General features: G+C 38.2%; 3 protein-coding genes and 1 pseudogene across 3 annotated transcripts; all 4 read right to left on the bottom strand.

Annotated features, from left to right (window-relative positions):
* Window positions 1–201: 201 nt before the first annotated feature.
* Window positions 202–2850, bottom strand: LOC148741648 (uncharacterized). The gene is made up of 3 exons (XM_088743899.1): window positions 2522–2850; window positions 2051–2198; window positions 202–1298 (listed from the first exon to the last, which is right to left on the bottom strand). Exons 1-3 carry the CDS (start codon window positions 2744–2746, stop codon window positions 382–384), a joined length of 1290 nt encoding a protein of 429 aa, XP_088600025.1. The 5' UTR covers window positions 2747–2850; the 3' UTR covers window positions 202–381.
* A 975-nt stretch (window positions 2851–3825) lies between these two features.
* On the bottom strand, window positions 3826–6884 carry LOC148741647 (collagen alpha-1(XII) chain-like). Its single transcript, XM_088753294.1, has 3 exons — window positions 5782–6884; window positions 5133–5543; window positions 3826–4765 (listed from the first exon to the last, which is right to left on the bottom strand). The coding sequence occupies exons 1-3, from the start codon at window positions 5849–5851 to the stop codon at window positions 4467–4469; spliced, it is 780 nt and encodes a 259-aa protein (XP_088609420.1). The 5' UTR covers window positions 5852–6884; the 3' UTR covers window positions 3826–4466.
* A 1405-nt stretch (window positions 6885–8289) lies between these two features.
* LOC148741646 (collagen alpha-1(XIV) chain-like) lies at window positions 8290–12318 on the bottom strand. The gene is made up of 3 exons (XM_088743846.1): window positions 12008–12318; window positions 10282–10680; window positions 8290–8932 (listed from the first exon to the last, which is right to left on the bottom strand). The coding sequence occupies exons 1-3, from the start codon at window positions 12129–12131 to the stop codon at window positions 8628–8630; spliced, it is 828 nt and encodes a 275-aa protein (XP_088599972.1). The 5' UTR covers window positions 12132–12318; the 3' UTR covers window positions 8290–8627.
* Window positions 12319–14777: 2459 nt separating this feature from the next.
* LOC148741645 (uncharacterized) lies at window positions 14778–15997 on the bottom strand (annotated as a pseudogene).
* Window positions 15998–26141: the final 10144 nt, after the last annotated feature.

The raw sequence follows: 26141 nt of genomic DNA, 5'->3' as shown, positions 1-26141 counted from the left end.
AAGAGAGGTTTTGTTTATAGCATAAAGCAGAAAACTGTCAACTTAAAGTATTTAATCTGTCAAAGATTATCTTGCGCCAAGAATGTGGATGAAAGGACTTATCCCCCCTTTGCAGTTAACGGATAAAATAAATTTATAACTATAAATGATAACTTGGGTTTATGAAATATACGAAATGTAAACGTACTGGACTAAAAAATGAAAGAACTTTGCCGAGGACTCATTTTCATTGTTTGTGGAAACATTTAGAAACAAGTGTTTTGTATAAGTATCAGTCCATGAGCTGATAACAAGCAAAAAAATATTTTTCTCTCAGTTTTCTTCATGGTGAGCTTGGAGCTTATCAGGTCAGTCAGACACAACCATAAAGCTGTGTGACTTTTAAACAAAGTTTTGCAGCCTTGAATCAAGTGCGGAATCTCCTGGATTTTTATAGTTGATTTTAACTCCACCCGGTAAGTTATGATTATCTAACAGCTCCCATGGAAACCGTCCACTCAAAGGCATCTCAAAAGTGATGTTTATGAAATACTCGAACGTGTGACCAGTTCCGTTAATCTGCCAATCCGCCCAGACTTTATCTATGAAGCTGTGATGAATCCAAAACTCAGGAGAGAACGAAGCCGAGTGCTGTTTTAACATATGACCGCCAACACAGTCGTGAAAAGTAGGGTGAAGTTTTTCCCGAACAAACTTTTCAAACGCAAGAAAATTTTCATCCTTTGATATCTTTTTAATCACGTCTTTCCCTGGAAGGAAGCATGACATGTTAAAACGTCTTTGTAAACAATTTTGTCCAGTATCCTCAGGTATAAAGAAAGCGTCTTTCTTAAAAGGTCCGTCTCTAACGCAATTATCAGACAAAGTTCCGTCACCCCCCAAACCGTGAGGACCCGGATTCCAAACATCGTGTGTCTCCGTTCCTCGGGCCCAGTGTTTCTCGTCCTTACTCCAGTCCCAATAGGGAATTGTAACTCTGCAATCAACCTGACGAAGGATGTTTTCAAACTCCAGCAAATACCACCTGTGCCAGGGTAGAAAGATCTGAGGCATGTGATGGAGGAGTTTGGTAGGCATCCGGGCATGCACTTTGCTGATTCTTCTGTAATCATCTTCATAAATAGGGTTTGTTGCAGCAGTTTTGATAGCACCAACAAATCTTTTTCGCTCCTGTAGGGTCATAGCTGTGAATTCCTTTCTAATCCGATGACAGAATAAAAGTTCGCCATCGTTACACATACATTGCCGTTCACATTCATCGAGCCATGGGTTCTTGCCATGACAGATTATTGGATTACCTGTAAATTCATTCAAAGACAAGGGATTTAGAGGGTCAGTGAAAGAGAATGTTTTAGTCTAGATCAACGTACCGCCAACCGAAATTTTTCTCTAAATTATTGATTCAGTTTAGCACTGAGCAAAATGTGTTTTGAAAAATAGGAGACAGTAACGTTTGTATCTCTCGTTAATTTTCTTCTAAACTTCTGTTTGACTTAAAGTGTACTTTCACTTCCAATTTTTCCGCATCTTCTTGGCTGTCACCCGATGATTCTGTAAAATGTTGATTAAGGAGTTGAATTTCATTTCTGGTGGCTCACAAAAAAAATACGTTAATACGTAATACTCGACTCCTATCGACCAAGTCCATCCCCAGCCGAAGAAGCCAAGCTTTCTAAAAGCGTGGGGTCACTGTCAAACAGAAGGCACACACCAGATTGTTAAATCGTGTATATTGAACCCTAAGCCGTGTTACCTAATGTGACTAAAAAGGCCCCCTCATGACACCCCAGGACCCTCCAGGATCCCCCTAGCTACGCCCTTGATCTCAACACCCTGTCAGGTTTCCGTGACAGTCACGCAAGACCTATTCATATCCTGAAAGGTATGGGTAGAGAGTGGCACTATGCGAGTGACATCATGACTTGCCTAAGAACACAACACAATGATCCCCTGGTGTTAAGTGCACTAACCAATCATGCCCGGTGTTTTCAGGCGTCCTCCACTTACTCAGGTCTCAACAACTCAACTAAAACGATGAGCAATACTTAACCTGTCATGTATCGTTTTAACCCAGCGTAGTTCAGGCTTGGACACAAGTTGCTCTGTTTTATCAAAGTCGCTGTCATAATCAAGAGTGAACGGTACGAAGTAAGGAGGTCTCCAGAACAGCGGGGAACAGACAGGCAGTCAACAGCTTTCTACATCGAAACAAGTTTAAACGTACGCTTTAACATTTGAAACTTTCCTCCGCAACCTTCCTCATAATCTTGTCTTATAAACTAGATCCTCGAACTTTTATTGTGAGTAAAAGAGGTGCGTCAGATCTAGGATATTTTACTGAGAAATTATCAATGCTAACTCGATTAACTGATTTAATGATAAATTCATGTGAATCTAAAGGTTTTCATGGCAATGAATTGTCTGAATACTGCGTTTGGACATAAATAGGATTAAATAGATAAAATACATTACAATAGGGAAAATTTGTCCCGCAAAAAATTGTTATTCATTCATTAAATACCTGCACTTCCACGCAATTTTGAAACAGCTGATCTGAGTTCCTTTCCTCCAGGGCCTGGAAAATTTCATGAAAATTTGAAGCACAGTTTTTGATCGTCATTTTCTGACATGACTCAATATTTTCGACAGATCTCACACAGAGCATTAAGATCGCAATGACAAAGACAAGCTGGTTACGCTGTGGAACCATGTCGGTGATCTTCTTTTCAAGTGTATCTAAAATCATCACGAAACACGAGAATTGTATATATATATATTTAAAAACAACTCATTTCCTTCCCCTTGCCATGGAAATTTAAAGGACACTGACGAGATTTGTATACACAATCACGACAAAAAACTAATCTAAATCAACAGGGTGACATGGTTTCTTCCTTGTTACATATTGACATTTCAAGCACCTTAATTTTATATTGTTTCCAATCGTTTATTAGAAAAAGCCTCCGGAGGCTGTTCAACAATATGCTTACAAGTTATTTCCTCCTTATGAAATAGCTATCCTCGAGTGTTTAGAAATCGTTAGGTATATTGATCTAATTCTTTTAACAGACATTGTGATTTTGTCAACTATACAATAACGAGGAAACATCATCAAATTTTCGTTTTCCTTGTAAGCATTCAATTAATATGAAAATAATAGAGATATTTTGACAGTTTAGCACGTGGAAAATGGAATCGTACGATGTTACCTTTGCAGGATAGGGTGTACGTGATTGTGTGAACTTGTCGAGCCAAGGGAGACAGCTTAGTACCTTATCGGCCGAGCTCTCGGAGCGATCAAATTTCCAAATCGTCATATTGTCCCGTTAAGATAAATGTAGGACTAAAACACATTTCCTGAGACACTGAAAAAACCCGACACAGAGACACTGGGATGTAGGCTTTGCATAATCTCAAGAAAGTCCAGGCTGCCAAAATCGTACGACAAGTCTAAGACATTCGTGTCATGCATGTATTAGAGGTGCATCCATACCCAGCCATTAATTTCATACTATGACTGAGCTCTGCTGAAGTCAATCTCGATCTTTATGATAAAGGAGAAATTTTACACGAAAGTTTCCTAATCAAAAGACGGTTGGTTTACTTCAAAGAGTTTTCCAAATGAGTCCGAAAGAAAAGGTTAAGTCATTCTACCCCACCCCCGTTTGGCAAAAAGCCAGCCATAAGCCCTCTCTCTTTTTTTACCATTTTTTCTTTTTTTAATGACACAAATTACTAGTTGACCTACAGTTGATATAACAAGATACTCAAAATTCGTACAAGGCAAAGCCAGGAGCCCATCACTGATGGGCTCCTGGCAAAGCCGATAATACAAGCAAGATTCTATTAAAAATTGTGTCTTCTTACTTAACAAATACAAATTTATCGAAAAGTCAGTTGATGCACGTAGCTATAACCAATAAAAATTGCAACAAAAACCCATTCTATGAAGGAATACTTCTATTGCTAAACAAGATGCGCGATTAATAGTTGAAAATATTCTGTAAGCTTCGTTGACAAATATACAAAGCAGAAAGTTTGCAGAAAATTTGAAACTCGTAGTGCTATTTTGAAAATGTGATTTTCACTGAGTGTATCAATTTTGGATCTTACGTCATTTCATCAGTTATGATGGCCAATATTATTCATGCTATCCCTTGGGGAACTTGGGAGCACAAGAGCTATTATTCAGTGATGATGATGATGATGATGATGATGATGATGATGATAGGAGCAGCCGTATGAAAAAGGAAGAGCAAAGATGGCCTGTTGCGGAAAATTGAAGAATCTAAATAGTCGAAGTGTGTTTCAAATTTTGCTAAGTTTAAGCTTTTTTCAAATACATTTTGACGAAACTAACGATTAGAGAAAATTTTCATCTAATTCAGAGAAACTTGTTCAAACAATAAATCTTTCATTAAAAACTGTTTCAAACTTAAGGAGGGTCTATACCCTCTTTTGTTCATTTAGCAAGGAAGATCAGTCGCAGCATTCATAGCATTCAATAAACTAGGAGCGATATCCTTTACAATTTGCTTCACCACTGCCCAAAGGTCAGAAGCCACGTAAAAATACTTTTCCGGCGGACTAGAAGCCACCTCCATTATCTCCGTTATGCCATTAAAGTAGCGACCAACGCCGACAACGTAAATTTCTACACCACTTTCCTTTAGTTCTTTGGTCTTTGCTTTGGTGTCGTTCGGGGAATTGGATCTCCCATCTGTGACGAGGAAAACTATTTTCTTGTCTGCATCAAGACGCCCGCCTAAAAGACATGGAACAGAACAAAAACGAATTTAAGGGTGAACGAAGGAATATAAATCACTCTTGTGAGTTTCACTTAAAACTTCTTGATTGAGAATAAATTATGCGTAATTTGGACGAAGGCTGACGATTTCGTTATACAGCATTACCATTTATGGGATACCTATGTGTAACCCAGGTTTACTTGACTTGATTATTCCTAATGCTGAATCTCTTTTCAAAAATTCCTGAGCCGAGTGAGGTAGAAGTTTTCATTACATTTCACAGCCATTTATGCAACTTGTTAACAGGATGTAATATCGTAAAGGCCCAGTACTATTTAGTATTTTTTTCCCCTTTTTTCAGTCTCATTCTCTTGGAAAATTTACCTGACGTGCGATCTTCAAATAGTTGAATGGCTTTCACCAACGCAGCATGAGTGTCGGTTCCCCCTCCTGGGTAAGTGATTCTATTCATCTCACTGGCTGCGAAATATTCCGGTAAAAAATTGAAGTTCACGGTGGCTGAGTCCGAGAATGTGACCGCTGAATACTTGAGGTCAACGTAGATGTTTTTCATAGCTAATAGGTAACGAAGCGCCTTCTTTGCCTTCTCGAATCCACAAGATCCAACTGATCCTGAACCATCCATGAGAACAACAACATCGTGAGCCTCTCTTGAAGAAGGTCTTTGGAACAAACTCCGAAATCCAGCACCAATTGGAGGCTGCTGAGATTTAGGTTTTACGAAATTTTCTTCGAGTCTCTTTGCACTTGCTTTGTTACTGAAAACAACAAGGGCTGAAAAAGAACCAATAAAATGAATCCCCTGATATCATCTATGACTAATGGACTAATAGAGGACAGCTCCCCTTACAAAGAGCCTATTCATTAGCAGTGGAAAAGATAAAGTTTCTTACGTCTTTAATGCAGGGACGGACATTTTCCTAGTCCCAGACATTGATCAACTTTTAAAAAGAACTTAAAATAAACTGTCTATAACTTACTGAGATTTCAACAATAATTTAACACAACTTACCCCGAACTGGTTCTGTGAAGAATACCAGCAGGCACACTGCAGAGGCGACATAGAGGGAAAATCTTGACATCGCGAAATCCTTCTTTTTTTGTCTTGATAAGATCTGACTTGCAGCTTTGAAATTCACTAACTGCTTACACGTCTTTTTATGGAGAAATGAACTTCCTTGTTACTCTTTACCTTTGATAAAGGTCAGCTATTTGTCTCCAATTTTGGACCGTTTCAGCTGGCAAGGATGACAGGTTCTCTGTTTCATCGCACGTATTGTTGTCATTGTATTTTTTTCCTTGTTTTCCAAGAAATCCGGGTAGAGAAACTAGATTTCTCTTACAATATTTCATCATTGCAGGCTCAAAAAATTTAAGATCATGGCCACAAGGATCAGGCTTAAAAAGTGCATTCGCCTGCGGTCAGAATTTCTTGAGCATTGTTATTTTTCCTTTTTTTTTTTTTTTTCTCTTATGACCTTTAGCCACCAGGACGTTAGTAGCATCACGAGCATTGACAAGGTGTACTGAAACCTTATTATCCCACGAGTGTGTCTTTTATTGAGATCAAAATACTGTTCGAGCTAACATTTGATGTCTAAAGTTAACCTTCCTGAAGGTACCTGTAGCCACAGCTGCACGTTTAAGCGCAATAACATTGTGGTAGTACATTGCTAGAAACCTGTCAAGAGAGATTGTCTTTGTTTATTGTTTTGTTTCCTCACGTATTCGTGATGCGGATTGAAAAAAGGTGCTCGGCCCGATTTTAGTTTTTCACTCCCCCTAATATACATAGGTTAACTGATGAGTTTTTTTTTTTTTACCATAACTTTTTAATGATAGTGTAGCTTTCTGCAAAAATATCTACTGCTCCCAAGGCGGATCATCAAACCTCATGTCTTTGGCGCCTGCTTTTCAGACTTCCCCCAGCCGACCCCTCCCCCCCATTGAAATTTTGTTCTTCCTGATACACCGTTGTAGTTCTGTTTCCTTTTCAGCGTTTTGTACATCAAAAATTTCAGCATGGCTTTACTTCTGAGAAATAAAACCAGATTTATTGCAATACTCTGATAACATTTTAAAACGAACTAACGTAGACTGGCGGGGGAAAGAAGAAATGCATTGATTCCGTGACAGATGCCACTTGGTTCCACTTGAGTCGGCCTCCAACATTTACTTCCGTGTCAGTGATTAATTTATTCTGCCTTCGAAGCGACTAGCTAGCACAACCAAGGCTTTAGAAATGAGTACGGAGTAATATTCTATACCTCACGGCAAAGTGACTCTGCTTTGGGGTTTGGTGCCAATCCATATACGGTTAAAGAAATTAATAACAATATTATATAATTTATCAAGACTAACTGACTTGTAACATGCACCTCAATTAATTGAAACCAGGGTGACCTTGTAAGATTAACAGCTGACCCTGTAATTAAAAAGGACCACTTACATGACTGTTGTATATTTTGGACAACTGTAATTATTTGTCTAAACCATGTCGAATGTTGCTAATTGAGAGTTTCTTCTTCACTTCTTGGTCCCGGTAATTTGTGTCATTAATGATAAGCATTTTTTCACTCTTAAAGCCATTTTGTTCACTAAATGAAAGGAAATAAGACACCACTAGAAATCCCGGCTAACTCGCATTCCTAGTCACAAAATGATCACCTACATTCAATCTGATATACGTTCACTCTCGCTGTTCTTATCTTTTTGAGTGGTATCGTGAAACTTAATCATTTGGCGTTTTGTATGCTAACTTCTGTGGCTATGTTATTTATTTCCTTGTTTTATCGTCATTCGTTTTCAAAATATGCGAAACTTTAATAGACAGAAATAGCTCTGTGTTTCATGCCTAACTTTACTACCAGTCATTACAATTTTTCGTTTGATCGACCTTTTTACTATGTATAGAACTTGTAATGACCTCTCCGTTACGCGTTATGTGGTGCAATTTAAATTGTAGCAAAGGTATACGATACGTTTCCTTTTCAGCGCATTGTTGACAATAGGCTTGACCGAAATAATCCTAGATACTAACACCTTGATCATGTTTCCTTGTTTCTGCGAAAGCGTTTTAGTACAAAGCGCTGACACGCATTTTGAGAAGAAGTTTGAAGACTCCACTTTTGTAGAAGCGACGAAGCTCAATCAATGAATCAGAACATCGGATGACGCACTTCAGAAGGCAATTGGGACTCAAGGTAATGCATATTAAATATGATAACATTCTTGGTAATATTTTCTCTCGGAGTTGACTCAGGTGAGTCTGAGGAAATGTGAAAGTTGTAGGGGATATTACATAATTGAGCTTGGACTACTTAAGGCCAAGTAAAATTCCTAGTCATTAGGTTGTTTTTAAATTCCTTCGTCTATCCATAAATCTCGCAGACGCACTCCTCTGCACTGCCTTCTTATCTGTTGTGCCTAATTTTGGCTTTTTCTCCTTTTTGAGTGTCTGACAAAAAGTCTCCTACAGACCTTGACGTAATAGCATAAATGACAACAATAATCCAAGCCATCTAATTTAGTGCCTTCGTTTATTACATTTATTTACGAAATGTTAACTCCTTTTGAAGTTAACTAAATTTTTTCTAAGGTATAAAAGCAAGAGAGTCCTTATTTCATTCAAAATACTAAAAGACAAAATGAACTCAGTAAATTCTCTATTTTCAAAGGTGCTGAGAAGAATTTCTATAGTGCTTTACCTTGAATCCATTACAATATGACATTCAAACTCAGGTGAAATAATGATCTAATTAATTAATGACTAAAATAAGTTAAATTGCAGTGCTGTTCCTTTCAAAATACAATCTAAAAATAGAAGGCAAGTTTGAAATAAATCCTTATGTAGCCATTTTAACATAGTGACTTATGATTCAACTGGGTTGCATATTTCTTGGGAGCAACTAACTTAAAAGCCAATTTTGTAACATCTAAGAAGCCCGACATGTCAGTGACACGGAATACGTGGTCTTTACGAACTGGCGAGGCTACTTCCACGATTTCACTGATTCCACTATTGTAATTCCCGACAGCAACGACAAAAATATCCACACCACTGGCTCTCAGCAAGTTAGCATTTGGTATGGTCTTCGAGGAATCAACGTTTGAATGGCCATCGGTGATAAGAAAGGCAATCTTGACAACACCCGGACGTTTTCCTTTGAAAAAGATTAATGAATACAGTAAGTGGGTTTTGCAGTGAGCGTATCTCACGATTATATTTGTTCGCTAAAAATCCTAGTCATCTAAGCTCAAAGGGTGAGCGACTTTGAATTCCTCCTTTCAGTACCACCCTCGAATCAAATGTAAAGGTCGCGAGAATGAAGAGAAATGATCACCAATTTAAGAAGCTCCACTCTCAAACAAGTTATCCCTCTTGAACAAAAACTCATCTTTCAAACCGGCAGTCTAAATCCCACAGGGATCAACGAACACTTTTCATTCCACTAATTTATTCGTATTTTTCTCATTGCCATGTTTCTACCAATAACGTAGCTCCATTTTCTGCCTTTAAAAGCACACACAACCCACAATTCCTCTATTCGCTCCGACGAAGGGCTACCGCTCGAAACGTCAGCTTTTGTAATCGTTACGGTGGATAATTTACCATTTCAACTTTAAACAACAACAAACATATGAAACATATGTGTGAACTGCGGTTATGAGACGTATATGAGCACGATCCTTCGCAGTAAAGCACTATTTGAGCAATAGTGAAAATCAGACCTGAAAAAAGTTTCAGGCCTGTACGGGATTCGAACCACTGACCTCTGCGATACTAGTGCAGCGCTCTACCAATTGAGCTAACAAGCCAACTAGGAGCAGGCCATCAAATTAAGGATCGTGCTCATATACATTTCAACTTTGTTGATAAATCCAAATTATCCCTCTTGGTACCCGGCATTGGAAGGGTAAAGAAATTGGTGCGAAGGATATGAATCCATCATTAAAATTGATTTGGAGACAAGATTCAAGTTTGTTTACTGTTATGGTCTAGATCTTTTAAACGTTGTCTCTTTCATTTCGTTTGTATTTGTAAGTGTCCTAAGAGAAACTGTCTAGAACTAAACTGTGTGACTTGTGACGAAAACAAAACATGTTTAGAAGCTGATACCTTGCTATTTACTTGAACATAAGACCGGGAACAACACTAGTTGAAACACAACAGTAAAGTATGAGACAAGTTCTCATTCCTGTGTGTTTTTTTTTTTTTGCTTTTTTTTTACTGTTTTGGTCTATACATCATCAACGTTGTCACTTTCTTTTCAGTTGTAATTGTAAGTGTCCTAAGAGAAACTCTCTGGACCTACACACTGTGTGACTTGTGACGAAAACGAAACACGACGCATGAACGAGCGGAATTTCAAATACGGTTTTGAGGAGTAACAAACCCTAACACCTGTGCACCCGTTTTATTTTTGAGTTTAAAACTAACACCAAAACTAAACAATGTTAATATTCCCTCTTTAAAATTAAAACTTCCGATCGAAAGTAAATTTGTACATACCTGAAGAGGGATCTTCAAAAACTCTTTTTGCTTCTGCCAACGCAGCCTGAGTATTAGTTGATCCTGGAATATAGGGAAGCTTCTTTATCTTAATTCCTGCGTCCGGATTAGCAACGAAATTGAAATCTGTCGTGGCAGTACTTGCAAATGTAACTGCCGCATATCTGTTGTCATATCCTACTTCTGACGCAATGTCAAGCATGTTTTTCAAGGCTTGCTTTGCTTTTTTGTAGTTGCAGTCCCCAATCGAGCCTGAACGATCCAGAATCACCACGATATCTTCCTGTGTGACCTGCCTCTTGCTCCGTCCAATCTGAGACAAGTACGAGAGGGGTATGCGAAAGAAATTGGTCACCAGTTTCGTCGCGGTCTCATTTTTAGTCGGTACATGTTGAAAAGCTGAAAAAGAATATAGGAGTACTCTTATAACTAAAAGTTACTTATACCATTGCCAGAAATTTGGGACAATATGGCGGAGGCGGTTCTTATTTTACAAGCAAAATGGCGCCGAAACAGTATAAGAAAATGTATAGGAAAATATTGTTTTTTTCAAAATAGCTGTCTAAGAATGGGAAATTCTTTCGCTGCGTACTTGGAAATGCAGCCGCATCAGTTAAAGCGCCCATCGCTACGAAAAAGAAATACTCAAATTCAAGCCTACCTTTTCCCAAGGTATACGAGTAAACTCATAATTCTGACTCCATTTTCCATTCAAACTCTTAAAATGTGCTTCGACTAGGTGTTACAATTCTATTGTCGTGGGAACAACCTTGTGAAGATTCGCAACTGCGTAGTTTGATATGCATTCTACAGAAGTTTGCTCAACTAAATCGCTCGTAAACGGTCGAATATGTTGGCCCACAAATTTTCTTTGAGCCAGGAAACTCTTCGTAATTTCACAGAGCTCAAAAACCCAATAAGCCATTTTTAAATAGCCCAATTTTAGGTAGGAAGAACAAGAAAGATACAAGTCCCTGTAACCGCACAATCTGGCCGCCATTTTCCTTGTTTTGACGTCTCCTTTGGCTTTCTGGGATAGTACAGTACTAGGCCTTTCACTGACGGGGTTTTACGAAAATAGAAAGTTACGTGTTCACTTCACTTCCACCGCCGCCATATTGAATTCTCTGTAATACGATATACCGCTGACATTTCGTAACGGGCTCGAAATGTCCCCGATTTCTGGCGCTCCTCACTGCCACCTAATCTTTACACAGTCGAAACACGTTCACGTGTATTAACTTGAATTGAAATCCTAAGCAACGTCAAGTTTTTACCGCATTTCTACAAAGTATATATTGCGGGAAAGTTATTCTTTCGCCCATCAAACGCATTGAGGTCATAGAGAACTTTTAGTTGTACGCAGATATGGTTATGTACTCGATTAAGATTCTGGGAGCACCTAAACCAGTGTTTTCTAACGTAAAAAAAACCGAATCGGCTGGGGTTATTTCATTATAAAAAATGGGTTTCTTTATTTAGATGCATCTAGTGCATCTAGATGGAGTGGTCTTTCAACGCCAGATAAAACAAGGCGTTTGCCTTCTCTCAGTTGATCCGTTCTTAATGTCAAATCTAGTTCTCGTAATGGTTTTAGCTGAAGAGTTCAACATCTCAAGAGCTTTACTAAAATACTGGCATTTATGAAATGTCAATTTCCCAATTTGAATATAAGTTACGGAGACATGGCGATAAAATCAATTGACCAAAGTACATTTACACTTACACTGATAAAACTGTTGATCACGTTTTGGAGTTGGTCTAAACCAAAATGGGTTCCTGCCAAGACATTGACCAGTTAGAAAGGCAAGGACGACGATCACAGTTAATCGGTAAAACACCGGAGCCATTGTTGGAACAGTTTCTCGCGAAGAGATTAGCCTCAATTGTCTGAAGAGATCTGTGTTCTTTGAAGACTTAGCTGGTTGTGACGGCTTGGTTGATTTTATAGTCAGAAAGCAATCCCTGTACGTGTATTCCTTCTCAGCAAAGCGTGTGGCTGAGGGAGAGAATGTAGCAAAAGCTGTGGCGGGAAGGCTGAGGTTTGCGTCACGTGGAAGGCTGTAGCTTTATTTAGTAAACAGTCGTTGTTAACTTTGCGCTGAAGTTGATTTAGGGCGGAAGTCATATGAAAAGGAATTTGAAAGAACAGCGGATATTACCTGACCAGCAAATTTCTTATCTACAAAACCATTCAAAGATAGTATTTCTAGTTCTCGTACATTCTGTTTCGATAAAAATTTATTTCACGGTTCAAGCACTGCTCTTCCACAAAATGTCCTAATTTTTCACGGCTACACCACTTTTTCCGCAAAGCCCACCATTACCTAAATTTCCATATTGATGCCAAACTATTTTTGTAAAAGCTCAACCTAGACAGGAAAGCTAGACTGTAACCTGTCTCTCTGTCACGTTCGATCTTTAAGGCGCAAACTCGATCCGTTTTTCGAAAAAGAGGATATCCCCTCTTGTACCTCCCCCCTGCATTTCGTTGGTTAAATCTTTCAAATAGAAGTTCAGTGACCGCGCTCAATGAAGTATATGAATTTAGCTTAAAATGTACACACGCGCAGGTTTCACAACCTACATGAAAGGTGTGGAACTCTTCCATACTTCCTTTGTTAAGTAATGCCCTTGCTGCGTGACTAATTTTTTAGCTTCTTTGACCTTCAGCAACAGGGAACCCCAATTTAGAATATGACAAAGATATATGACAATGTCATTTTAATCTGACGGAGGCGAACAGAACGTTGCCGAAATTTAGCTTATCATACTGTTTTAGTGTTTTTAGGTCAGATCCAACATTTTAAAGTTTTTATCAAGAACACTAACCGCATAAGCAGTATGTAAGATATATGAGTCGTAACGTAATCTGGTTGTTTTTCTGTAATTAGATCAAGATATCGTTTAAACTAAGATTTGATCTCAAGCGAAAAACAACCTAATTAAACGAACTGACACGTAACTAGGGAAATTAACCATCATGGCGCTGGAGGTTGGAACGCTTTGCACTCCAAAGTAACACATAGCAAGTGTTGTCCTTACCGATTGGTAGACTGAGGCTAAGGGAAACGTAAAAGACAAATATTTCTCTGAACGAGGACTTTTAAATGTTTTAAAAAGGTGGATCATTACTTAAGATAAAAATAAAAGCAAATAGATAGTATTTCTTGTACTCGTACATTATGATCAAACAAAAATGTAAATTTCGGTTAAATCCGCGTTCTTCGACGAAATGTATTTTTTCACAACAACACTCTATCCAAGGAGCCCGCCATGACTCACAATTCTATAATTTAGCTTGGTAAACAAGAAAAAAGTGACTTTCAAGATGACTGAGCAATTGCCACATTGGTTTTAGAAAAGTTTCACCTAGCCTGACAGGGAAGTCAGTCAGTATCCTGTCTTTCTGTCACGTGCGATCTTAAGGCACATCCTTGACTCGTTTCTTCGAAAAGAATCTCGCTAAAAAACATTCATACTCATACTTTTCGCTTGGATTTCTTTGGTTAAATTGTTCAATATGAAACTAAACGACCGAAAACAATGAAGTTTCCGAATTTAACTTGAAAAGTGCGGGCGGTTTTCACAGCCTGAATAAAAGTTTGAAACTCTTCCATATGTGTCTTGTCAATGCCTCGTGACCAAAAAGTTTTTTTTTTAGCTATTTTGACCTTCAGCAACGGGGAGGCTTGTTTGGTACATGAATGAGATATATGAGTTTTGTTGTAATTTGATGGTTTCACTGTAATTTGATCAAAATATCATTTCATCAAGATTTGATTTTTAACGACAAACAGCCGACACGCAACTCGAAAAATTATCTGTCCGTGATGCTGAAGGTTACCGTGACGTCGGATGAACGCTTTAGACTGCACATTAACACATATCCCGTATTACTGGTACCGATTGAGGGAAGACTAAGAGAAGGAAAAGCAAAAGCAAACAAACAAAAGAACATGACGCAGCAAGAGAGATTCGGATTATCTGACAGACAAAACTTTGACGGAACAGAGATAAAAGTCGACTCTAGCTACAACTGCGAACATAGCACTGAAAGACTGCATTTCGATTTCTATCAGATTTAAAGCCGTCTTTGCCTGATATAATCTTATTAAAATCTGATCAGATAACTATGACATTAAATGGCAAAAATTCTCAATCCTAAGAGGAGTTTTTGAGGAGTGCACTACGTCCTCTGACAAGCATATTCGCTACAGTAAGAAAGTTATGTTTTATCCAATTGAGTTCATAACGTGAATCGGCCCCCGTAAAGAGATTCTTCAGCTGACGTTTCGAGCTTTAGCTCTTCATCAGCGTGAACCGCCGTCGTTACAATTAAACAGCTTAATTTTGATTTACAGAAGCCGTTATTAAGTTGCAATCTGTGGATATTGTTCATTTTACCTCTCAATGGACTAAATTCTAGATTGCGATTGATTAGGGTGAATACAAAGAATTTTGATACATGTCATTACGACAAATATTATAGATATTGTTATGTTACAGTGTGATATAAAACGTGTTATAATATAACCGAAGAGCGTACTTACTCGAAAAACAAACCGAGACTAACATTCCGGAGTTAATCGGATTTCGTATTCTATGACACAACAAAGAACTTAGTAACTGTTCATTTCAAACGAGGCCTTGGATTACGCAAACTTCTGCCGTTTCTTACCATTGTCTTTAAGTTACAAGTGATCTTACAGGTACCTTGCGTGTTTTCTGCGAGGTTCCTCAGTATCTTACAATTACCGAAATAGTTAATAGTCCAAGATAATCAATTGTCAGTGACAATGAATGTTTATGGCATCATCTCAGTTAGTTATCCTCCGCAGCCACCGCCGCAACCTCCACATCCTCCACAGCTACCGCAACCATCACAGCCGCCACAGCCACCACAACCACCGCATCAACCGCATCCACCACATCCTCCGCCGGCACCTCCTCCAGTTTCATACTTTAGGTACGAGTTAGTCGTTACAGTGTTGGCATAGTAACCGGCTGCCACTATTAACGCAAGGTCTTCATTGTGAATTCTGCCTGGTTTGTCGGCCTGGTGTGAAGCGCAAACTGATGGTTTCGAGTAATCTGCACTTCCGGCGGGAGTGTAAGGCTGGCATAGAAGATGAAGAATGGCAATTGAAAATCCGAGCGCAACTACCTCCGGCACGTGATGGACTTCAGAAGGAAACGAAATCAAGCCCGTGCGCAGGTCGATGCTGAGCTTTAACTTTTTGCCAAGAGCCACCCAGAACTGGTCTCCCCGTTTTTCAACCTCTTTCCACTCTTTTGTTCCGGACAGTGAAAAGAATTTGATGGCTAAATGTCCAGGTTTGCCTCTCACCCCAGGCGTTCCTTTGACACCTGGATTATTTGGCTGCCCTTTTATTCCAGGCACGCCAGGGACACCCTTAACAAACCCTTCCCATTTTCCAATGCAGACTCCCCAGTCTTTACTTCCTCTTATAAGCATTGCTCTCTCTCCACCATTCTCATCCAAAGTACAGCATTTTTGTGGCTTGCTCACTTGTTCCTTGGTGGGAAGTATGTTCCCTCCTAGTAAGTGTCCCGTACTAACAACACAACCAGACTGGTTGATAACCTCCACGGAAGAGAACATCAGCAAAGCTGAGTGCACCACTCGGCAGGTAAACGCCTGTCGACGTTGAGCTTTGAGACATGTTGAGCTTTGAGCCAGGCTGTCGGTCGTTCACCGAGTCATCATGTTTAAGTACTTTTCCCAGTATTTTTGTGGTGTCCTTTTAGTATAGTAGTGGATTTACTTGATGCGCATGCCAAATGAGGTCAAAGTCATATCAAGGCACAAGAAACGTCCCTGGATTATCTCGCTTGAGCATGAGATGTAATTTATACCTCTCCATTGCTTTAGTCAAAAATTTCTTATCTTCATAGTGAGGTAAGGACACCTGATAATAAAAGACTCTCTGTCGAGCGCAAGCAGCTGCGATGTCATACTCAATTCTTGACTTCAAATCTTGCGCATTGTCAGCAGCGGCCGTCACGTCAACTTCAAAAGGTTCGCCAGGATAGAACTTTTCCCAGTTGAAACGTTCAAAACGTTTCAACTGAGTGATTAACAGTACAGTTGAACCAAATTTACCTTCTTATTGCGTTTTGAACGAGTGGACTAGAGTATAAACTTGGATGGTCATCAACGACCTGTAAGAACTGACGGTGCGCAACAGCTGCCTCCACTAAATCGATGCTGAGGTTTATCTTACCGCGTGACATGCCGATTTACATTTGCATTGAGTCATATCTCTCAATAGTAATGAAAAATATTCAAAGTTTTAATTCATTAATTGCTGCAATTAAAATATTGTACATTGTAAAATAAAGTAATTTATCCGTTTTATCATGCTTTCCGTTAACTGTGTCCTCATGCTCTCTTGATTCCTCGAATGTTTCGCTGACAATTTTCGTATTGGAGTCTTTATCCCCCATCGTGTGTCAGATGCGAGCTTCGAGTAGTCCTATCGGATTGCTCTAGGTTTACTGTTTTCATTTCCAAAGTGTGGAGTTTTAGAATCATACCTTTTCTTAAGTTCTTATGCTTCTTTAAGATCTTATGTTCCCACCTAAAGGCAGAGACAAATGTTAATTATTGCCATTCTTTATTTATTACATTGTAAATGTATTATTCTGGCATGTCTGATCGCCTAAATGAATGTTTTGCATCTCAATTCTCTCAAAGCACCTGTTCAACGAATTTCGAGGATACAATATAAATGACGGTTAAATAAAAAGGCCATTCTTTTTAGAAAAATCTTTTATATAGTAAGAAAAGCAATCTTTCCTATCTACCATTATAGCTCGGGATCTCCAGGACTTAATATTGGACTAAACTGCGAATGATTTCAAAAATTGTGGTATTTGCATACGTAAAATTAATCCAGTTGAATACGCGTTACAAACGCACACCTCTTACTGATTATGAACGGTTGTTTGGTACGAGTGCGTCAAACTTTATCAATTAAATAGCCATTTGAATAATTGCAAGTGATATCGATAATATTTGGATAATCGTCACAAAGGTAAGAAAGTTCGCGATACTGGACTGATTAGATATTCAGACAAGTCTAGTGAAAAATTATTGGGAGACTCGGACTCAAGGTATGAGTAAATGCTTCTGGCCTTGCGAGATTTCTGCACAAAGGTGACAGATCTATCCTACTCATTCCCATCAGATAAATTTTACAAATTTCACAACAAGTAAGTAATAGAAACCGGGAATACATGAATTTTATAATCTTGGTGTGCTCATTGCAAGTTTGTTCAGGTGTCCTAGAAAGGTCTCTTCACGTCCTAAATGGGAGTGATTTTATATCAGTTTCTTGCAAAGCCTAACATTGAATGCCACATTTTCCATCAGTCCAAATCAGCTTGTATGGTATGTTTTTTTTTGTTCTAGGCCTGCCTTTTTCATCATTGAAAGTAGCATGTTGTGAAAACAAAGTTATAAGATGACTTCGGTTGCCATACTTTCACCTGTGAAAAAAGCAAAAATTGAAACTTTCACCTGATATGCGATGTGCTTGGCTTACATCCAGCCTTTGCTATAAAATTTTGTGTTGTCTTTAGATATTGCAAACTTACGAGATGACAGCATCCTACATCTTACATTCAATTCAACTCTACTTAGATGTTTGATTCCTTGATTTTGCTATGGTATTTGTGGTCTGGTGTAATGAATTTTAGAGGAATTTCAAATATACTATGTGTTGAGGAGAAACCTTTTGCTAACAGCTTGCCTAGTGCATGTGTTGGAAACTGTTGAGAACTTGTGTAATGGGAAGTTGTTGGTAACAATTGGCTTGGTAATGGTTCTGTGATAACTTTTGACTGAACTTGTTAACAGGTGGTGGCATGATATGTTCACATAAATACTTGTTTTATTGTCAATGTTTCTCATCATTAAATCTAAGTAGAATTATTTAATTTTAGAGTGGTGGGCAGCTTCCTTAAGCAGATCAACTGTTAACTTACACATAAGCCACAGTGAACTAGCTCTACCTCTTGAGACAAGGTTCCAACACTTGTTCTTAATTCACGTTCTGACTTGAAGTGGCTGATGCTCTTTTATCTTGTGTAAGACAGTTTTGAAGTTGTCCAGAAAAATTACCTCTGGAAATAAGGTTCCAACACTCATTCTTATTTCACTTTCTGACTTGAAGTGGCGGACGGCTACTCTTTTATCTTGTTTAAAACAGTTTTGAGGTCACCCAGAAAATTTAAAAATTGCCTTAAAGTTTAGGTGCTGTTTTTTTTTTTCCTTTTTTTTTTAATGGTGAGTCTAGTTCATGTGTGAATGGTGTAACTTTTTTACTTTTTATCTCATCATTTGTGGTGTTTTATTTTACTTTTAGTAATGCCTTGTTTTATAATTATTTAGGGACACGCATAACATATGAGCGCAAGTTTCTACTGGAATTGCGCAATTCTCCAGTGTCACGCACACCTCCACAGAATTTGCCAATGATATCAGGTGTAACTTGTTATGCAAAGTTGAAGCCAGGGGTTCACAAAGACAATGGCATCCATGGCTCTGAAACAGAGTGTGATAAGAATGACAATGGTACGGAAACACATCCTTAATTGCTTTTACTAGATAGTTGGGTTTAGCTTTTAATTTTTTCATCCCATAGTTAACAATTCAAACTGTTTTCTGTAAATGTACACATGCAAGCCTAATTACTAAGTTCAATATGCAATGAACCAGTGGAATGTCTAGTGTCATGTGTGTCTACTGCAGAAACACTCATAACTGCTGTAATTTCTGCGTTGTTAATCGTAGGTGCTGTAGATAACCTATTGAGGCCCATGTTTACCATATTTAGTCCTTACACTTTCTTCACTTTGAAAATTAATATTTCAAAAAGAAAAGAGAAAAACAAAAGGGAAAGGGCAGTTTCTCTTACCTTTCCCAGAAATTCATAAACCCTTTGCATCCTAACATTAGTATGCATATTCTCCTCACCGTTTATTTACACATTTTCTAAGCTGTTGAGAGCTTCTTTAGTTGGTGATCACTTCCCTTATTCTTGTGAACTTAATGTGTGATTCAGGGGTTGTATTGTCGGCAGAAATTAGATCTTAGTCACTCCCAGGGATTGAAGGGTAAAATCAAACAAACAGCAAAAGAGTTATAAGAACCATTTTTCTTTTTTATTTCTTTTTTCAGGAGAGGTACCCACCCAGTTTGAGATGGACATCTAATGGTTAGCTGCGATAATTATCTTAGGAGCCATTGCCTGATAGATTATACAGTTGCACATTGTCAAAGATCAAGTGTTGTCATTGAGTGGGTGTAAATATTGTGATGTGGAGTGTGGAGCAAATGAATGGTGTTGATAATAAAATCAGTTCTAGTGAGCAATTCGAATTGGTTATTTCTTGTCAACCATGAAAAACAAAAACAAACAAAAAAAACACAAAATGTTAAAAAAGAAGAATGACTTTTGTCATTTGATATTGTACATAAAAATTTGCTTTCTCTTGACTCTGTCAGAGCAAATGTCCAAATAAAGTGCTTGGACCCAAAACTAATTTAATTTTGTGAATTTTTTGCTGTATTTTTACATCCTGGAGTATTTTCAGTTCAATCCCTCCACCTACATGTTAGTCGTAGGGGCCGTGTAGCCCATATTTGTAACTGCTGGGACTGATCTCTAGGTTTCTGTTACATGGAGCCACCAAGCCACCACTTGACAGTCTTGCTCAGAAGTACAGCATCGAATAAATGACTCCAGCGAGGATTTGAACATAAGCTTCTCGTTTAGGAGTGGGAAGGAGAAATCATTGTTTTTAAGGGAGCACTCCTGAAAGTGAATTCTCAATTTTTATTCTTTGGGTTTTGCTGTTGTTAATAGAATTTGATATTTCGTCTGCAAAATATTTGAGGATTGGGGCTAATTTATTGTTTTGCGTAATCTCCTTACACATTTATTCAACCAAAAACTCATCTCCCCTTTCCAAAATGAGCTGATACATATGTAATACATATATATCAGCACCCAAATAAAAATTCCGTATTCAGTAAAGATCATATGTTTTCAACAGATTTTTAATGATCCTGTGGACTAATGCTTGTATTCAAACCCTTTGAGGTGGGATTGTGGTGGTCTTCATTTTTTTGGCCAAAGGAAGATTAGAAATGACTTAATTAATTTGTCAGGTTAATGTGGTCTTCTTGGGTTGTCAGTATCTCGGATGTACTTTCATACAATAAATATTGGCTATATTCACCTTTTTGTCGTCAATTAGACCCCGACCTAGATATTAGTGAAAAGGGAACTGGAACAGTCACAGACATCCCAGGCTTAGCACCTGTAAACCACACAACTAGTAAAATCAATATGTTTGTTCGATTTTCCTATTTTTTTTGTTCCTCCATCCTCCAGTGAGCTGCTTCTAAGGATAAAATGCGCTTGTGGTCGTTTCATAAATGTTCATGTAGAAAGGGGTTTATTATGTTTCGACTTCACGTTTCTCTTCTCTGTATTTTTTTTTTTTTTTTTTTGAGTACAACTGCTGATGAAATGATCATGAATGACCACACGCCGGTACAAGTGTTACAGTGCAACTTCTTTTATCTCACAAATTCTTAATAATATTTCTTTTAAGCATTTCTGAACGGCAAGAAAGTTATAAAGAGGAAACAAGTCGTTTTTTTTTGTTTTGTTTTGTTTTTTCTAAGACACGCCGACCAATGGGAATGAAATTTGAAAAAAGGAAAACTGAGTGGGACACTTTCGATCTGAACAGAAGTTGACTCCCTATGTGTCCCTCTACCTGCCTTCCTCTAGGGTGGTGAGTTGTCATACACAATTCTTAGGCCTCCTGGTAAATTATCTTGATCAAGATACTCCCACGGGAACTGTCCAGAACCTGGCATTGCAAAATAAATTTCGGTGTAATACTGAAACTGGAAAGTCACTCCCTTCTTTTGCCAATCGGCCCAAAGTTTATCGATAAAACCGTGAAGAAGCCAAAATTCTGGAGAAAAGGACGCCGTGGAGTGGTGAAGCATGGTGCCTCCTACACAATCATGAAATTTCGTGTGGAATTGCTCACGAACTGTCTGTTCAAAGAGTGTAAAATTCTCAAGCTGGATAAGATCACGCACTTTTTGCAGGTTCGGTAAAGAGCAAGAAAAGTTAAATTCTCTTTTTATGCAGCCTCCACCGGCAGACCAAGGCAAATGGAATTTTTTCTGCTGGAATGGTCCGTTCCTAACACAGTTATTTGGCAATATGCCATTACCACCCAGACCGCTAGGGCGTGGGCTCCAAACAGCCGCTTGTGTCCAGTGTTCTGACTCTCTGGTCCAGTCCCAGTAAGGAATTGTGATGCGACAGTCAATTTGACGAAGAAAGTTTTCGAACTGCATCAAATACCATCTGTGCCAAGGAAGAAATATTTGAGGCATGTGATGAAGAAATTTGCTCGGTATTCTTGAATGCAGAGTTGTTATATGCTTATAATAACTTTGGTATTGAGGGCTAGAAGAAGCCAGTTTAAAGGCGTTGATAAAGCGCTGTCGCTCTATTGGGCTCATGGCGGTAAATTGTTTTCGTATTCTATAACAAGACACTAGGTTGCCATCACGACAGTGACACCTCCTGTGACACTGATCAACACTTGATGTCAGTACTCAAACACTTGATGCTTAAGAAATCTATAGAAAAATGTTCATCAGCGTTCTGGTGGAGCCGGAAAACAATCAACAACTATTATCAACGTCTGTAAATATATAAAAGTCATATATTTTAAATGTGGTTAAAGAGCGAGTATGAGAGCGATCTTTGCAGTAATGAACTCTACTTAAGCGTTGATTCATCATTTCACGGACCAATTCGTATTGTCTGACCGGGCGAAGCGCCTTGTGACAAAACCGTCAATCTTCTCCGAGGATAAGGAACATTTTCTCTCTTCCCTAAGTAGAGAGCCCGTTAGTTTATCTAGCCCAATTTAAACAGAAAATGGTCAAAAGGGTAAATAACATAGACTCACTGTAGGAATCATAATTATCCATTAAGGAGCATTCTTAGGTTCAGTTTCGTCCGTTTTTTAGGTACTTAAATGGAAATCAAATCAAGAAGCTACCAGCTGGAGTCTTCAATAACGATTCCGAATTGACTGAACTGTAAGTAAGACATTCATAAGGTAAAAAATTTGATGGATTGTTTAGGATATATAGGATATATTAACAGAACTATGATTTCAAAAAGGTCAGCGGAACACCTTTTTATGGGGTTTTTCCACTAACATAAGCAATCATGAGAGATAATAATCGATTTGAGCTTTTTGCATACAATGAATGCATATCCTGGATTGAAAATAATGGGCCATACGACAAGATGATTCAATAACTGTTTCTCCGAACTTCGAAGGACTTTATAAACCCTTTCAAATAATGTGTAGACGTACTGCAGTACTCTTTTCTCAGTCTGATACCAGGGGTAACTTTTCACCCCATTTCTTGGTTTCGCTCTTTTCCGGTGCGAAAATCTCAGCCCCCTGAACCCAGTGCCTATTTATTTTCTTAGGACACTCCATATCCCTTTAGCAATATCTGCGTGACATAGAAACCGATGACAATGTTACTATAATCTGCGAATTAAAATATTAGAGCTAGTACAAATCAAGATTTAGACATTACTGATTTACAACATAACTTGTCCAATCGTCTTGCTTCCTTGTCAACTAGACTGACAAGACGTTCAACAAACGACCGACTGAACACAAGAATCAAAACAGTTATGCTGATGTGAATAGCCGCATAAATATTAGTAATGATAATCTACCTATTGATTGGGTCGCTGTTCCATGACAAGAGCACCTTGTAATTTCATTGCAAGCTGGCTCTGATTAGTTTTAAAAATCTAGATCAAATGTTACATTCGTAGCACTCTCTCGACTTTACTATTTAAGCATAGATCTCTCCAACAATAATCAGGCTTGGAAGGCTGGGAAATTTATCATTCCTAAGACTTGAAATTAAAACAGGGCCTCCAATGGAGTTGTGATTGGTTTAAAGCCAAGGTCAAACCTTCAATTCTTGGCACATCCTTGACGCAGGTCCTTACATGACAATCAGATAGCAGAGCTAGCACCCGGAGCCTTCCATACCAACTTCAAGTTGATAAATCTGTAAGTTAAAAACTCAAGGATTTAAAGATTAGCTTGATAATTCTTTTTTTAATCTGTCCGCCAATTGCCTTCCTTTTCGCTATTTGCAAATTTCAAGCACAAATTTCTTCTGGCTAAAATGGCCCTTTTTTCATGGCAAACAAAACGAGGCCAGGGATGTTTACATAGTAATTAGCAAACCATTACACTCTCTAAAGAAACCAAATTTACTATTTAAGCATAGATCTTTAAAAAAAATAATCAGGCTTGATAGGCTGGGGAATTATCATTCTCCAAAGCAGGGAATAAAAAGTTTGATCCACTAAATTAAAATGTATGCAGTTGAAAGACTACATATCACCTTGCACTTTGTGGTAAGAAATGAGTTGCTGCGCTTTTCAGTGGCGAAATGTACTGCTTGATATTTAAATAGAGCGAGCCATCGTACAGTGGTGGGTGTAGTTGGGCTTCTCCTTTTTGTGGCATAAACCACTTGCAGTTGGTTGGCATTTTTTTCAGTGTCAAGTACTCGAGATTAAGTCCACCAGACCATACTTGTGGTTGTCCTCAGTGTTGAGACTAAGGAATTCATTGAGCTTAGGCTGGCTTAGAGAGTGTCAGTTAAGACCAACTCAATAATATTGACCTTTTTATGGCCTATTTTATGTCTTGGATGTAATTATATATTAATCATCTGATAATGTACTATTTGTGGAAAACATGAATGACTCTGTAGGAGGTTACGTAATAACAAGATTGTGAAGTTACCTGGTGACGTGTTTACTTCACTGGTTGAGCTTCAGAAGCTGTAAGTGAGGATTCTTACTTTATATTTATTTTCACTTGAAAGGGTAACATTTTTCCTGGAAACTTTTTGCGTAAAGGGTTTATTGTTCTTTGTTAGGTCCTCAGCGAGTTTGTTTCCCTTTCCAAAAGTGCAGAAAAAAAAATTGTAAATACGAGAAAATGTTACGTCATGACAACAATGCTGAAAATGTACGACTTTATTCTTAAATCCAGGAAAATATTCCTGTAGTAACAATCCGATTGTAGAAAATGTCTTTCTTTTTTAAATTTGAAATTGCAATTTTCCTTCTCCCTTTTGTATTCTATTTGTATTCACGCGCAGCGTGCGTGATTTTACAAATTAGTCAATCAGGTCAATTGACGCGGACAATTTTTCTCGCACATGTTTGGTTGTTTTGTGTGTTATGGATTTGTTAAAAGTTTTTGAGTTTTCGTTCAAGGCAATTTGTTATCCCTCAGTTTGGAATTTTAAGAAGTTTCTCAATTTTTATTTAATCAGAATGTCGTGGTTACTTCAACACACATTTATTTAATAAATGTTTCTGCGGAGTTTCGACCCAAGCCTCTTGCTTCGTCAGAGGATTTTTTACAGAGATAATGGGGGTACCTTTCGGGGTGTTTAATGACAGCCCCAAAATTATCCAAATGCTAGTTAACAATTATTTTATGAGAGCAAGTCGAATGTGAGATGATGAATAACCAACAAAGTGCATATTCCCGAGTTGTTGATAAAAATCTCACACTTTGACAACGAATGAAAGAAAGAAGCCACTTCCTTTCCAAATGGAGCACAGTTCCAATAGCTTCAGCTCAAGTTCTCCAGCACTTTTCTAGTACGAGTGTTTGATCTAGTGCTAACTGCTGGAATTCCTCTTTCCCAGTACACAGATAGACAAAACCCAGACACCTGCTCTCCCCTTTACCCATTTATGACCTAGCACAGCCCTTTAGTATCTTTTTGACACAAAGAACATTGACGACACCACAAAGCTTAATGAAATAAACTTGTAAAGCGGGTAAAAACCTAGCCCTAAGGAAAATTGCTTCGCAACATCTTGTTCTGGTATCATACATCAGCAAGACCAGTAAAAACCGGTACGATTAGCAAAATTGAATAGAAACGAGTAGAAAGAGTCAATATAGTTTTGGGAACGATTATGTAGCTAAAAAATTGCTACTCTATAAACACCATTGGGTTTCTGTTCTATGTTAACCTTCGACACTCACTATTTTAACCACAAACTGACTCTGAACCTGTAATATTAACTTAAAACAGACCGTAAATTCAGGGTAAACTTCTTTTTGTAGGTACTTACAGGACAATGAGATAGCAGAGCTACCAGCTGGACTCTTGAGTAACAACAGGAAGTTGACTGAACTGTAAGTAAAATAGTCATGTTCCCGCTAAGTTACTGACTGTTCGCCCTTTGCCAAATTTGTACTAAAATAGACTTTGTTATCAATAGCAAGCAAAAGGGGGTCTGGGATAATTAATAATTGGAAGCAGTAAACAAAGAATTAGCCATTTTTCCGTCCAACAGAGGACCAAAGAGCCAATAGCTCTAGAGGAAGGACCGTATAATGGCACAATTTGATCTAAATTAAGAAAAAACAAAAAACAAAAAACAACAAGAACAAAAAAGTAGGGTCTTAATAACCCATGCAGCAAGCATTACATACAAATAACACATATGGAAAAACAAAGTAGCGTTCACCTTATAAAAAATGAAGGTTGAATTCACGGAAAACGCTGCATTTTGCCAACCTTTACCTGTGTTTTGCTAACGGAAAACCGGACGTTCTCTGTGTGTTTTCGCATCGGTAAATCCCAGTATCCGTTTAGTTATTCGTTAGTTTTTCTTCGCCGAAAACAATTCATTTTCCGGCATTAACCG

Source organism: Stylophora pistillata, chromosome 1, assembly GCF_964205215.1.
Source record: "Stylophora pistillata chromosome 1, jaStyPist1.2, whole genome shotgun sequence".
NCBI lineage: Eukaryota > Metazoa > Cnidaria > Anthozoa > Scleractinia > Pocilloporidae > Stylophora > Stylophora pistillata.
This window is presented reverse-complemented; position numbering and strand designations above follow the sequence as displayed.